Genomic DNA, 16,648 nt, shown 5'->3' on the forward strand with positions numbered 1-16,648 from the left:
ATAAATTATGATGCCGTTTGTTTGAAGCAATAATTGCACGGCCTCAGCTTCATTCATGTATCGTGTGTGATGGGAGCTCTAATGGTGTCTATGGAGGCGACTTTCTTTGTGCCCGCACATGAAACGACAGTGAAAAGCACAGTTTGGCCCAGTTTCGGCGGCACGTTTGTACGGTTGTGTGTGTGATGAAAGTGTGTGTTGTGTCTCAGTACCAGAGCGGCTCGGGGGGAAGCAGCTGTCAGCCGCGGTGACGGACTTGAATCCCTGGGTGGAATACGAGTTCAGAGTCCTGGCTACAAACAGCATCGGCACGGGAGAGCCCAGCAAAGCGTCCAAACGTGCCCGCACCAAAGACACGCGTACGTTCTGATGTTTCCAACAGCCAAATCCCACCTTTGAAAGAAAACTGTCTTTATTTGAGATTTTCCAGATGGGAGGGGGATTTTCTTTGAGGTATTTTTAGATGCAACGTACAGAGGGAAGATATGTGAGGGAGCTACTCTGTGTTTGTTGTCACTTTCAGAGGGAAATTAGTGGGACTCACGTTAGTTTTACCTGAACATTTTGGACAAATCTAAAATGAGTGTGATTTGGTGTTTTTGGATTTGGAAATGTGATTTTTTTTCCTTTTTTTTTTCTTATTCTTATTATTTGTTTTATTTATTTGTATTATTTATTATTCTAATATAAGCATAAGAGAAAATGTATGTGTGTGTGTACATGCATAAGTGAACTTATTTGTACATCCATGTATGTATACAGATTTTTTTTCCACTCATTATTCAATTTTCTTCCCTAAATCTTTAAATAGGTAATTTTGTCTCATGTAGTTTTTGTTGCTGTGTGTTTCACGAACAATAAATAGTAACAAAAAAATAAATAAAAGGAAATGGTAATTAATCCATTGAACACAAAATAATGAACTTCTGAACGTATTTGTATGATTCACAGTGACACTATGGTTTGAAGATGAAGTATATTAGTTATGCCATCTTATTCAGAGATATGAAATGGCATTGTATTTCAGTGCAGTGGTTTCAAGAGTGATTTTCACATTGTTGTTCTGCTCTTGTTTACCCAGTGCCCAGAGTGACCCCTGCCCGAGTGAGCGGAGGTGGAGGAGGCCACTCTGAGCTGGTCATTACCTGGGAGGTACAGCTCATGCTCGTTATGTCTTTATAGAATGTTTATTTGTCCAATCTGAGAGTCCTTGAATATTTCTGAGCAGTGTTTGAATAGACCTCATCAGACAGCAGGAGCGTGCAGTGACCTTTATGGCTGGTCAAGCATATTCAGGGTGGTCATCAATATTTTCTGGATAACATTTAAAGTGGAAAAACATGCAAGAGTGAGTTTCCCACGTGAAACTCCCACACCAGAAAATGATGCTGAACGGGGTCACTTCACCCATCAATTCCTTACACCTTCTATGTAATGATTCTTTGTTTTAAATTGCCTGTAATTCTAACGAACGTCAAATCATTGGAAACATGAACAGAGCCTCAGGTATTTCCCTGGTCAATCGCTGCTTGCCTTAATTGCACTGACCGCACGCCTCTGTCACTTTAAAGCTTCAAATTTATACCTCGAAATGTAAGATGTCGTCCTAATTACCTACAGTGTCTCACCTTTAGTGTAACAATTCAAAGACTGACATGAGTAAAGAGCACTCACTGTAAAAAATGACAAGATTACAGCGCAGTGGGCGTGTGTCGAAGGTGAAAGCGTGAATTCCCTGAGCAACGGCGCCTCGACTGCGCGACGACGCTACTCACTCACACACGCATCACTCAAAATACAACTTTAAATGTCAACGGTGAGAGGAAAACATTATAACATGTTTAAAAGCTTTTAAAAGTGGGTTTTTGCATAAGTTGTCTCCGTTTAAGTCGCAGCGTTCCCGTGAGGAGGGTATTAATATCCTGACTTTTGTCTCTCTGGAGCCCCGTGTGATTCATCCGTGTGATTCATCCGTGTGATTCATCCGTGTGATTCATCCGTGTGTCCGCAGCCCGTTCCAGAGGAGATGCAGAGCGGGCCGGGCTTTGGCTACGTGGTGGCGTTCCGTCCGCTGGGGGCCCCGGGCTGGATGCAGGCCGCGGTCACCTCCCCGGAGGCCTCCAGATATGTGTTCAAGAACGAGAGCATCCCGCCGTTCTCGCCCTATCAGGTCAAAGTGGGCGTGTACAACAACAAGGGGGAGGGGCCATTCAGTGCCGTCACCACCATCTACTCTGCGGAGGAAGGTTTGTGCTTTGTGGATTTCTGGGTATTTCAAAGTTAGATATTTTATATAAATTATGAAGCACCAATTCCCCTCATTTGGTTGCGCAATTTTATAGGATTCTGCCATTTTCATGCTCTAACACTCTACTCACATATTCGTATTTTCCGGACTATAAGTCGGCCGGGGTGCGACTTATACTTATATTTATAGTTATATACTTATACTTATACTCCGGAGCGACTTATATGTGATATTATTTATTATTTTCACACTTGCAACTGTATTTCATACTCCAGTGCAACGTTTTTTTCTTCTCTATCATGCTCTATTATTTTTTGGCTGGTGCGACTTATACTCCAGTGCGACTTATAGTCTGGAAAATACGGTAAACTGTATCTTCCATTTTAAAGGTCCAGTACACAACTTTTTAAACCAAAAATGGAAAGAAAAAAAAAGTTTTGGTTATTTTAATTGCACTGAAAAACATGCGTTCGGACTGAGTGGGCTTGCATCTCCACAGACCTGACTCGTACTTGGCCTTGGAGGAAATGTTATGATATTCCACAGTATAGAATGTTCAGAAGTTTGGTTTTACCCTTCTGTTTCCAAGGAACAATGACGTTACAAATGTCCCATAAAGTAAAGTCACGTTTATCTATTTATTTAATGTTAAATACAAAGGATTAATTTGCAGATAAACAAGCTAATTATTATTATTGCTGTGAATCCAGTAAGTAATTTGGACCCAGCTAAATACAGCAGCAAAATTGTACAATTATCGTAGGTATATAAATCTATATAGTTGGTTATACATTGAATATTTGCAGTACATGTTGATGGGAACAATGGTTTCCTCCTCACACGGCCGTGATTGTTGTAGCGGAGGATAAATGTTGTGCACTTGAGTGGATAAGTCGCCCCGTGGACGTGTGGGTGAGGTGGATCCTGCTTCAGCTTTGACTGTGTGCTGTTTGCAGAGCCCAGCCGGGCCCCGGGGAGGCTGAGGGCCCGCAGTTTATCCGCGTCCGAGGTAGAGGTCACCTGGAAGCCCCTGGCCTGGAGCAACAACCGCAGACGTATCCTGGGATATGAGGTCAGACCAGCGCATGACCACACACACTACCACACACTACAGAATATCACACACACACACACACACACACACACACTACACAATATCACACACACACACACACACTACCACACTACACAATATCACACACACACACACACTATCACACACACACACACACACTACACAATATCACACACACACACACACTACCACACTACACAATATCACACACACACACACACACACTACACAATATCACACACACACACACTACCACACTACACAATATCACACACACACACACACTATCACACACACACACACTACACAATATCACACACACACACACACTACCACACTACACAATATCACACACACACACACACTACCACACTACACAATATCACACACACACACACTATCACACACACACACACACACACTACACACTATCACACACTACACTACACACTATCACACACACACACACAACACACTATCACACACACACTACACAATATCACACACACACACACACACACACACACACACTACACAATATCACACACACACACACACACACACACACACACACACACACACTACCACACTACACAATATCACACACACACACACTATCACACACACACACACACACTACACACTATCACACACTACACTACACACTATCACACACACACACACAACACACTATCACACACACACTACACAATATCACACACACACACACACACACACACTACCACACTACACAATATCACACACACACACACTATCACACACACACACACACACTACACACTATCACACACTACACTACACACTATCACACACACACACACACACACACCGCACTACACAATATCACACACACACACACTATCACACACACACACACACACTACACACTATCACACACTACACTACACACTATCACACACACACACACAACACACTATCACACACACACTACACAATATCACACACACACACACACACACACACACTACCACACTACACAATATCACACACACACACACTATCACACACACACACACACACACTACACACTATCACACACTACACTACACACTATCACACACACACACACACACACACCGCACTACACAATATCACACACACACACACACACACTATCACACACACACACACACACACACACACTATCACACACACACACACACACACACACTCTGCTCCTGGCTTTTAGCAATAACACAACACACTCATCTTTTCTATAATTTAAACCCAAATTCCACTCATTATATTGTTGAGCTATATTTTCTAATGCTCTAGAATGTTCTTATTGGTTCCTTCACGTGACATTAATATTTAACCTTAACCATATTTCCATAATTCTATGCTGGGATTTGCTTTTTAACTTTAAGATTGCAGATTGTTAAGCTGGTTTATGCGTAATATCTTTAATTAATGGGCCTATTCACGTGAAACAAATATTCTGTCAGTATAAACAATCAAAACTGCAATACTTTTTCACATAAACTTCAGAAAGTAGTGATAAATACAGCGACTTACAATAGTATTTTTACCCCTTGAAATGTTTTGTCACATCACGACCACAAATTTAAATAAATTGTATTGGTCTTTTTTTGTGAAAGAGCAACACAAAGTGGCACAAATGTGAAGTGAAGGAAAATTATACATGATTTCCAGAGAAAAAGAAAAAAAAAGTGAAAATTGCAGCGTGCAAAAGTATTCAGGCCCAAAGTCAATACTTTATGGAACTTCTTTCACTGCCATTACAGCTGATTTTGGGGATTGTCTGCACAGGCTTCGCACCTACACACCCATATTTATGCACGTTATTCTTTGCAAAACAGCTCAAGCTCAGTCAGATTTGATGGAGAGCGTTTGTGAACAGAACTTTTCAGATCTTGCCCCCGATTCCCAATTGGATTCAGTCTGGATTCTCCTCTTCAGCACCTTGGAGAGCACCTTTCCGGGGCGGCCGAGGAGCGTGATCCCTCTGTATTTGAAACAGAGCGACCACCACCACCACCACAGTCTGTCAGTCCAGAGACACTGTCCCGACCGCCAGGCCACGCTGCAGAGACGTGTCCACCACGACCGTCCCACAACAGTCCAACACATATGTTCTCGTGCGGTAATGTTACTTTATGTGTTTGCTGCAGCTGCGTTACTGGGGTGAAAAGGAGAAGCAGGAAACGGCCCGGGTCATGAGGTCGACTGGGAACAGGACGTCCATTCTGGTTCGAGACCTGGAGGGCAGCGGCACCTACAGCCTGTTACTCAGGGCGTATAACAGTGCCGGAGTGGGACCGCCCAGCAGCGTCGTCAACGTCACCACCAAGAAACCACGTGAGGAGCACACGAACGCTGCTGTCATGAGCCCGACATGTACACTTTAACATCAAGACTCTAATAGTGTCAGTGTTAGACATTACGTGATACAACTCGTCTTACTGAAGGTTACATCACGAAAGACATCTCGGTGAATCAATATTCTGAGGAGAAAACACTATTTACGCTCGACACAGCAATCCTAAAGGACCTATGACATCATCTAGTCACGTGACATATCTCTGTTTACATGTAAAAATATAGTCGAGGGATTTACATATTGCAAACAAATCTTAGCAAAGAGACTAGCTAGAGATTAGTATTCAACATGTGTTTTGTGTTTCTTGTGGTCAATGTGTTAAGACATCAGGATTATGATAAAGTACGAGGAACAAAATACATCACACAAAGTAAAAGTGCGGTGGATTTGTCACTTGATTTATTCAAATGTCAAATAGAATAACGTCATATTCAGCCTTTTAACAGTTTCAGCTTTTCATCAAAACCAGTCTGTTTTAGTCTTTGTTCATCAGTGACACGTTCTCCTTGAGACTTAACGAACGCGGCAGAATTTCTTGCTTTTAAGAGATCAACAAAAGCCTTTTGAAATCTTTGGAATTGCTGCTTTCCAATTAACAGCGCTAACAGCAGCTCTAACAGCAAAAGGAGCCACTGGAGGAGCCACTGGAGGAGCCACTGGAGGAGACACTGGAGGAGCACACTGGAGGAGCACACTGGAGGAGCCACTGGAGGAGCCACTGGAGGAGACACTGGAGGAGCACACTGGAGGAGCCACTGGAGGAGACACTGGAGGAGCACACTGGAGGAGCCACTGGAGGAGCCACTGGAGGAGCCACTGGAGGAGCCACTGGAGGAGCACACTGGAGGAGCCACTGGAGGAGCCACTGGAGGAGCCACTGGAGGAGACACTGGAGGAGCACACTGGAGGAGCCACTGGAGGAGACACTGGAGGAGCACACTGGAGGAGCCACTGGAGGAGCCACTGGAGGAGCCACTGGAGGAGCCACTGGAGGAGCCACTGGAAGAGCCACTGGAGGAGCACACTGGAGGAGCCACTGGAGGAGACACTGGAGGAGCCACTGGAGGAGCCACTGGAGGAGCCACTGGAGGAGCACACTGGAGGAGCCACTGGAGGAGCCACTGGAGGAGCACACTGGAGGAGCCACTGGAGGAGACACTGGAGGAGCCACTGGAGGAGCCACTGGAGGAGCCACTGGAGGAGCACACTGGAGGAGCCACTGGAGGAGCCACTGGAGGAGCCACTGGAGGAGCCACTGGAGGAGCACACTGCACCTCACAAACACCATCCATCCATCTTCTGCCGCTTTATCCGGGGCCGGGTCGCGGGGGCAGCAGTCTGAGCAGGGACTCCCAGACCTCCTTCTCCCCAGACACTTCCTCTAACTCCTCCGGGGGGATCCCGAGGCGTTCCCAGGCCAGCTGAGAGACATAGTCTCTCCAGCGTGTCCTGGGTCTTCCCCGGGGCCTCTTCCCGGTGGGACATGCCTGAAACACCTCCCGAGGGAGGCGCCCAGGAGGCATCCGGAACAGATGCCCGAGCCACCTCAGCTGGCTCCTCTCGACGTGGAGGAGCAGCGGCTCTACTCCGAGCTCCCCCCGTGTGGCCGAGCTCCTCACCTTATCTCTAAGGGAGCGCCCAGCCACACGGCGGAGGAAACTCATTTCGACCGCTTGTATCCGCGATCTTGTTCTTTCGGTCACTACCCAAAGCTCATGACCATAGGTGAGGTCAGAACGTAGACCGACCGGTAAATAGAGAACTTTGCCTTTCGGCTCAGCTCCCTCTTTACCACAACGGTCGATGCAGCCTGTCGATCTCACGCTCCATCCTTCCCTCACTCGTGAACAAGACCCCGAGATACTTGAATTCCTTCCACCGTCCGACGACATCCCCAGTCGAGGTCAGCAGGCCTCCACCCGCACCGTAAACGGTGTTGGTGAGACACTGCTTCCCCCTCCTGAGGCGCCGGACGGTTTGCCAGAATTTCTTTGGTGCCGACCGATAGTCCTCCTCCATGGCCTCCCCGAACTCCTCCCAGGTCCGGCTTTTTGCCTCTGCGACAGCACGAGCCGCGGCTTGCTTGGCCTGCCGATACCCGTCGATGACCTCCGGAGACCTACAAGCCAGAGTGGCCTGATAGGCCTCCTTCTTCAGTCTGACGGCATCCCTTACTTCCGGTGTCCACCACCGGGTTCGGGGGTTGCCACCACGACAGGCACCGGAGACCTTGCGACCACAGCTCCGAGCAGCCGTATCGACAATGGAGGCGGAGAACATGGTCCACTCGGACTCAATGTCCCCAACCTCCCCCGGGACATGGGAGAAGCTCTCCCGGAGGTGCGAGTTGAATACCCTACTGACAGAGGGCTCCACTAGACGTTCCCAACAGACCCTCACAATGCGCTTGGGTCTGCCAAGTCTGTCCGGCTTCCTCCTCCGCCAGCGGATCCAACTCACCACCAGGTGGTGATCGGTTGACAACTCTGCCCCTCTCTTCACCCGAGTGTCCAAGACACGCGGCCGAAGGTCAGATGACACGACAACAAAGTCGATCATTGACCTCCGGCCTAGGGTGTCCTGGTGCCATGTGCACTGATGGACACCCTTGTGCTTGAACATGGTGTTCGTTATGGACAATCCATGGCTAGCACAGAAGTCCAATAACTGAACACCGCTCGGGTTCAGATCGGGGAAGCCGTTCTTCCCGATCACCCCTCTCCAGGTGTCACTGTCATTGCCCACGTGGGCGTTGAAGTCCCCCAGTAGAACAACGGAGTCCCCGGTCGGTGCACTGTCCAGTACCCCTCCCAAGGACTCCAAGAAGGCCGGGTACTCTGCACTGCTGTTCGGCCCGCAGGCCGCCATAACAGTGAGAGACCTGTCCCCCACCCGAAGGCGGAGGGACGCGACCCTCTCGTTCACCGGGGTAAACTCCAACACGTGGCGGCTGAGCTGAGGGGCTATCAGCAAGCCCACACCAGCCCGCCGCCTCTCCCCGCGGGCAACACCAGAGAAGTGGAGCGTCCAGCCCCTCTCGAGGAGATGGGTTCCAGAGCCCAAACTGTGCGTGGAGGTGAGGCCGACTATATCTAGTCGGTATTGCTCAACCTCCCGCACAAGCTCAGGCTCTTTCCCCCCCAGCGAGGTGACATTCCATTTCCCCAGAGTTAGTCTCTGTGTCTGGAGATCTGGTCGCAGAGGCCCCTGCCGTCGACTGCCGCCCAGATCTCTCTGCACCGGCCCCTTATGGATCCTCCTGTGGGTGGTGGGCCCACGGGAGGGCGGCCCCACGTCGCTCTTTCGGGCTGTGCCCGGCCGGGCCCCGTGGGGCAAGACCCGGCCACCAGGCGCTTGCCATGGAGCACCCATCCCAGGCCTGGCTCCAGGATGGGGCCCCGGTGACGCCGATCCGGGCGACGTAAACTGTGGTTCAAGGAGAGGACCTCACCTCACAAACACAAACCTGTTAATTTTACAGTCACAGCTCGGACGGACGACCGACATGTGAGAAGTCTTGATGAAATGAGATGTTGCATATTAAACTTTGCATAAACAGGATTCCTGTTATTCTACCTCTAGGTTCTCAACTCGGGCCAAACCCAAACATTGCTATACACAAGCAACTATACAAAAGCAATACATGTACTCTGGGTTAACTGTAGTTATGATTATTTTTACCATTATAATTCTGGAGCTAAAATGTAAATGTACTCCCACAATGTAGTGTGAAGTCCTTTGATTTGTCCTGAAGTGTCTTTGGTCTATAGTTTGTGTCCATGACCCAAACAACTGTGATGGTGTCACTCTTAAGTCTTAACAATTCCAGAGACATTTGTGACATTTAAAAAAAAAAAAAAACCACAAACATAATACTTACATTATTTCACAATCTGATTGTGGATTGTGTTAGGTTTAGGAACATAATCCAGAACTGCATCAGGAATGAATACATAGTGTATATACATAAGTGAATGGTGAAGCCAACACTCATATATATATAATATAATATAATATAATATACAATTGAATGTGTATTAAATATATTTATGTCATTTATCTGGTCTCATCACATGTAACTAGTAAAAGAGGATGTTTAAAATCACACAAGATCAGACATCTCTCTCTCAGGTTGGTTAGCCTTTAGCCTTTAGCCTTTAGCCTTTAGCCTTTAGCCTTTAGCTCAGACACTAGTTTAACACTGATTATTATGTAAAATGGCATATGCCACATGTGACTGATGGATTAGAACCAGCCGAGGATTCATAACATGTTTTTGTGTGTGTGAATGTAAAAAAAAGAATACATAGTTAAAATAATAGATGAATGGCTCCAAAATTAAACATTTCTGGACTTGTTGCTAAGGGATCAATAGCATGAGCATTGAGTGCTGCATTTAATTATGTTTGTTGTTCAGAGTGGCAGAATGAAAGGCAAAACTGTCAATGGAAGACTAATCTTTCTTTGGGCTTTCTCCACTGAGCGCCCTGTAGTGAGCTGGGTTCCCATGGTAACACATGTCTGTATGTTCTGTATGTTCTGTATGTTCTATATGTTCTATATGTTCTGTATGTTCTGTATGTTCTGTATGTTCTGTGTGTTCTGTATGTTCTGTATGTTCTGTGTGTTCTGTATGTTCTGTGTGTTCTGTGTGTTCTGTATGTTCTATATGTTCTGTGTGTTCTGTATGTTCTATATGTTCTATATGTTCTGTATGTTCTGTATGTTCTGTATTTTCTGTGTGTTCTGTGTGTTCTATATGTTCTGTGTGTTCTGTATGTTCTATATGTTCTATATGTTCTGTATTTTCTGTGTGTTCTGTGTGTTCTATATGTTCTGTGTGTTCTGTATGTTCTATATGTTCTATATGTTCTGTATGTTCTGTGTGTTCTATATGTTCTATATGTTCTGTGTGTTCTGTATGTTCTGTATGTTCTATATGTTCTGTGTGTTCTGTGTGTTCTGTGTGTTCTGTGTGTTCTGTGTGTTCTGTATGTTCTATATGTTCTGTGTGTTCTGTATGTTCTATATGTTCTATATGTTCTGTATGTTCTGTATGTTCTGTATTTTCTGTGTGTTCTGTGTGTTCTATATGTTCTGTGTGTTCTGTATGTTCTATATGTTCTATATGTTCTGTATGTTCTGTGTGTTCTATATGTTCTATATGTTCTGTGTGTTCTGTATGTTCTGTATGTTCTATATGTTCTGTGTGTTCTGTGTGTTCTGTATGTTCTGTATGTTCTATATGTTCTGTATGTTCTGTGTGTTCTGTATGTTCTGTGTGTTCTGTATGTTCTGTATGTTCTGTGTGTTCTGTATGTTCTGTGTGTTCTGTATGTTCTGTATGTTCTGTGTGTTCTGTATGTTCTATATGTTCTGTGTGTTCTGTATGTTCTGTATGTTCTATATGTTCTATATGTTCTGTATGTTCTGTGTGTTCTGTATGTTCTATATGTTCTGTGTGTTCTGTATGTTCTGTGTGTTCTGTATGTTCTGTATGTTCTGTGTGTTCTGTATGTTCTGTGTGTTCTGTGTGTTCTGTATGTTCTGTGTGTTCTGTGTGTTCTGTATGTTCTATATGTTCTGTGTGTTCTGTATGTTCTATATGTTCTATATGTTCTGTATGTTCTGTATGTTCTGTATTTTCTGTGTGTTCTGTGTGTTCTATATGTTCTGTATGTTCTATATGTTCTATATGTTCTGTATGTTCTGTGTGTTCTATATGTTCTATATGTTCTGTGTGTTCTGTATGTTCTGTATGTTCTGTATGTTCTGTGTGTTCTGTGTGTTCTGTGTGTTCTGTATGTTCTGTATGTTCTGTGTGTTCTGTATGTTCTATATGTTCTGTATGTTCTGTATGTTCTGTGTGTTCTGTATGTTCTGTATGTTCTCTGTGTTCTGTATGTTCTATATGTTCTGTATGTTCTGTGTGTTCTGTATGTTCTGTGTGTTCTGTATGTTCTGTATGTTCTGTGTGTTCTGTATGTTCTATATGTTCTGTGTGTTCTGTATGTTCTATATGTTCTGTGTGTTCTGTGAGTTCTGTGTGTTCTGTATGTTCTGTATGTTCTGTATGTTCTGTATGTTCTGTGTGTTCTGTGTGTTCTGTATGTTCTGTGTGTTCTGTATGTTCTGTATGTTCTATATGTTCTGTGTGTTCTGTATGTTCTGTGTGTTCTGTGTGTTCTGTATGTTCTGTGTGTTCTGTATGTTCTGTATGTTCTGTGTGTTCTGTATGTTCTGTGTGTTCTGTATGTTCTGTATGTTCTGTGTGTTCTATATGTTCTATATGTTCTGTGTGTTCTGTATGTTCTATATGTTCTGTGTGTTCTGTGAGTTCTGTGTGTTCTGTATGTTCTGTATGTTCTGTATGTTCTGTATGTTCTGTGTGTTCTGTATGTTCTGTGTGTTCTGTATGTTCTGTATGTTCTGTGTGTTCTGTATGTTCTGTATGTTCTATATGTTCTGTGTGTTCTGTATGTTCTGTGTGTTCTATATGTTCTGTGTGTTCTGTGTGTTCTGTATGTTCTGTGTGTTCTGTATGTTCTGTGTGTTCTGTGTGTTCTGTATGTTTTGTATGTTTTGTATGTTCTGTGTGTTCTGTGTGTTCTGTGTGTTCTGTATGTTCTATATGTTCTATATGTTCTGTGTGTTCTATATGTTCTATATGTTCTGTGTGTTCTGTATGTTCTGTATGTTCTATATGTTCTGTGTGTTCTGTGTGTTCTATATGTTCTGTATGTTCTATATGTTCTGTATGTTCTGTGTGTTCTGTATGTTCTGTGTGTTCTGTATGTTCTGTGTGTTCTATATGTTCTGTGTGTTCTGTATGTTCTGTGTGTTCTGTATGTTCTGTGTGTTCTGTGTGTCCTGTATGTTTTGTATGTTCTGTGTGTTCTGTGTGTTCTGTATGTTCTGTATGTTTTGTATGTTCTGTATGTTCTGTATGTTCTGTGTGTTCTGTATGTTCTGTGTGTTCTGTGTGTTCTGTGTGTTCTGTGTGTTCTATATGTTCTTACGCCGTGCTGTGTTAGCAGTTATGCGACAAAAATAAGTATTTTCATTTTCATTTTAGTTAATTTAAAGTAGCAAAATCCGACCGATAGTGGAACCTCGGATTCAGGAGGAGCAGAGTGGTTTTGGTCCTAGTCGTGCAACACTGGACCAGCTCTATACCCTCCATCGGGTGCTCGAGGGTTCATGGGAGTTTGCCCAACCAGTCCACATGTGCTTTGTGGATCTGGAGAAGGCTTTCGACCGTGTCCCTCGGGGTGTCCTTTGGGGGGTGCTCCGGGAGTACGGGGTCCGGGGCCCTTTGCTCAGGGCTGTCCGGTCCCTGTATGACCGGAGCAGGAGCTGTGTTCGCATTGCCGGCAGTAAGTCAGACCTGTTCCCAGTGCATGTTGGACTCCGCCAGGGCTGCCCTTTGTCACCGGTTCTGTTCATAATTTTTATGGACAGAATTTCTAGGCGCAGTCAGGGGTCGGAGGGTGTGGTCAGGGGTCGGAGGGTGTGGTTAGGGGTCGGAGGGTGTGGTCAGGGGTCGGAGGGTGTCCAGTTTGGGGACCACAGGATTCCATCTCTGCTGTTTGCAGACGATGTTGTCCTGATGGCTCCATCAAACCTGGACCTGCAGCTGCACTGGGACGGTTTGCAGCCGAGTGTGAAGCGGCTGGGATGAGAATCAGCACCTCCAAATCCGAGGCCATGGTTCTTGACCGGAAAAAGGTGGCTTGCCCTCTTCAGGTGGGTGGGGAGTTCTTGCCCCAAGTGGAGTAGTTCAAGTATCTCGGGGTCTTGTTCACGAGTGAGGGAAGGATGGAGCGTGAGATCGACAGTTGGATCGGTGCAGCAGCTGCAGTGATGCAGTCGCTGCATCGGACCGTTGTGGTAAAGAGGGAGCTGAGCCGAAAGGCAAAGTTCTCTATTTACCGGTCGGTCTACGTTCTGACCTCACCTATGGTCATGAGCTTTGGGTAGTGACCGAAAGAACGAGATCGCGGATACAAGCGGTCAAAATGAGTTTTCTCCACCGTGTGGCTGGGCGCTCCCTTAGAGATAAGGTGAGGAGCTCGGCCACACGGGGGGAGCTCGGAGTAGAGCCGCTGCTCCTCCAGCTGAGGTGGCTCGGGCATCTGTTCCGGATGCCTCCTGCGCCTCCCTCGGGAGGTGTTTCAGGCATGTCCCACCGGGAAGAGGCCCCGGGGAAGACCCAGGACACGCTGGAGAGACTATGTCTCTTGGCTGGCCTGGGAACACCTCGGGATCCCCCCGGAGGAGTTGGAGGAAGTGTCTGGGGAGAGGGAGGTCGGGGAGTCCCTGCTCAGACTGCTGCCCCCGCGACCCGGCCCGGATAAAGCGGCAGAAAATGGATGGATGGATGGATAAAGTAGCAAAAACTACAAATTCCTAACTCTCCTGAGAAAGTTTGTTGCTAAAGTTCATTTCAGGTCAGACATCTCTTCAGTAATGAACAATATAACGTCTTGGGTCATGGTTCTAGCTTTACTGTCGGGTTCAAGCATTTCTCTGCGAGAATTCCCGCAAATGATAAAGACCTTGAGGATGCATCGGTCGCAGTTTAAATATACAATATTTCTCATAAGTCAGGCTCTAAGCGTCTCGTCTGGCTGACTCACCCCTCACTAAATCTCACAGTACTTAACATTTGCCCACTTTCTACATCATTTGTATGTTAATAGGGGTTAAGTGAATTGTGATCAAATGATGGTTCCCTCTTGTTCACTCGAAATGTACCGAAGACATTCTCACTCCCACACAGTCTGTCTCAGAGTCGCCGCGCTCCTCGCAGCCGATGAGAAACTGATCATCCCTCACGCTAACTCCGACTTTTGCAGTTTGTTGAGCGGCTACGACGTCTTGTTTGGTTTGTTTTTTCAGTGACTGTGGTAATGACCCTTGCACCTCTGTCCCTCTGTCCCTCCTGCAGCTCCCAGCCAGGCCATCTCCAAAATCATGTGGAACACTTCCAACTCCAAGGTCATCCTCAAGTGGGACCAAGTTCATGCGCTGGAGAACGAGTCGGAAGTAACAGGATACAAGGTTTGTGTGTGACACAAGTGACCCTGGTGCAAAGGTCGGGGTTTTTGTTGTACTTTGATTGGTCGACTCAAAAGCATCGAGACCAGGATCGAGTCAGGACGGACTTAAGTCATGACCAGGATCGAGTCAGGACCGAATTAAGTCATGACCAGGATCGAGTCAGGACCGAATTAAGTCATGACCAGGATCGTGTCAGGACCGACTTAAGTCATGACCAGGATCGAGTCAGGACCGAATTAAGTCATGACCAGGATCGTGTCAGGACCGACTTAAGTCATGACCAGGATCGAGTCAGGACCGACTTAAGTCATGACCAGGATCGAGTCAGGACCGAATTAAGTCATGACCAGGATCGTGTCAGGACCGACTTAAGTCATGACCAGGATCGAGTCAGGACCGACTTAAGTCATGACCAGGATCGAGTCAGGACCGACTTAAGTCATGACCAGGATCGAGTCAGGACCGAATTAAGTCATGACCAGGATCGAGTCAGGACCGACTTAAGTCATGACCAGGATCGAGTCAGGACCGACTTAAGTCATGACCAGGATCGAGTCAGGACCGAATTAAGTCATGACCAGGATCGAGTCAGGACCGACTTAAGTCATGACCAGGATCGAGTCAGGACCGACTTAAGTCATGACCAGGATCGAGTCAGGACCGTCTTAAGTCATGACCAGGATCGAGTCAGGACCGACTTAAGTCATGACCAGGATCGAGTCAGGACCGACTTAAGTCATGACCAGGATCGAGTCAGGACCGACTTAAGTCATGACCAGGATCGAGTCAGGACCGAATTAAGTCATGACCAGGATCGAGTCAGGACCGAATTAAGTCATGACCAGGATCGTGTCAGGACCGACTTAAGTCATGACCAGGATCGAGTCAGGACCGAATTAAGTCATGACCAGGATCGTGTCAGGACCGACTTAAGTCATGACCAGGATCGAGTCAGGACCGACTTAAGTCATGACCAGGATCGAGTCAGGACCGAATTAAGTCATGACCAGGATCGTGTCAGGACCGACTTAAGTCATGACCAGGATCGAGTCAGGACCGACTTAAGTCATGACCAGGATCGAGTCAGGACCGAATTAAGTCATGACCAGGATCGAGTCAGGACCGACTTAAGTCATGACCAGGATCGAGTCAGGACCGACTTAAGTCATGACCAGGATCGAGTCAGGACCGAATTAAGTCATGACCAGGATCGAGTCAGGACCGACTTAAGTCATGACCAGGATCGAGTCAGGACCGACTTAAGTCATGACCAGGATCGAGTCAGGACCGTCTTAAGTCATGACCAGGATCGAGTCAGGACCGACTTAAGTCATGACCAGGATCGAGTCAGGACCGTCTTAAGTCATGACCAGGATCGAGTCAGGACCGACTTAAGTCATGACCAGGATCGAGTCAGGACCGACTTAAGTCATGACCAGGATCGAGTCAGGACCGACTTAAGTCATGACCAGGATCGAGTCAGGACCGACTTAAGTCATGACCAGGATCGAGTCAGGACCGACTTAAGTCATGACCAGGATCGAGTCAAGACCGACTTAAGTCATGACCAGGATTGAGTCAGGACCGACTTAAGTCATGACCAGGATCGAGTCAGGACCGACTTAAGTCATGACCAGGATCGAGTCAGGACCGAATTAAGTCATGACCAGGATCGAGTCAGGACCGACTTAAGTCATGACCAGGATCGAGTCAGGACCGACTTAAGTCATGACCAGGATCGAGTCAGGACCGTCTTAAGTCATGACCAGGATCGAGTCAGGACCGTCTTAAGTCATGACCAGGATCGAGTCAGGACCGACTTAAGTCATGACCAGGATCGAGTCAGGACCGACTTAAGTCATGACCAGGATCGAGTCAG

At 46.4% G+C, this 16,648-nt stretch overlaps 1 protein-coding gene across 1 annotated transcript in view; it reads left to right on the top strand.

Moving 5' to 3' along the window:
* LOC140363553 (contactin-4-like) overlaps nt 1–16,648 on the top strand; it is a 218,166-nt gene that overhangs the window by 188,856 nt on the left and 12,662 nt on the right. Inside the window, exons 15-20 of the mRNA XM_072450184.1 lie at nt 210–359; nt 1,082–1,152; nt 2,012–2,246; nt 3,205–3,320; nt 5,498–5,684; nt 14,657–14,769. Of these exons, the coding sequence (XP_072306285.1) occupies nt 210–359; nt 1,082–1,152; nt 2,012–2,246; nt 3,205–3,320; nt 5,498–5,684; nt 14,657–14,769 (872 nt within the window). The remainder of the gene's footprint in view (nt 1–209; nt 360–1,081; nt 1,153–2,011; nt 2,247–3,204; nt 3,321–5,497; nt 5,685–14,656; nt 14,770–16,648) is intronic.

The sequence above is a fragment of the Eucyclogobius newberryi genome, unplaced genomic scaffold (assembly GCF_026437365.1).
Source record: "Eucyclogobius newberryi isolate DKJ021-1_F unplaced genomic scaffold, fEucNew1.0.hap1 SCAF_17, whole genome shotgun sequence".
NCBI lineage: Eukaryota > Metazoa > Chordata > Actinopteri > Gobiiformes > Gobiidae > Eucyclogobius > Eucyclogobius newberryi.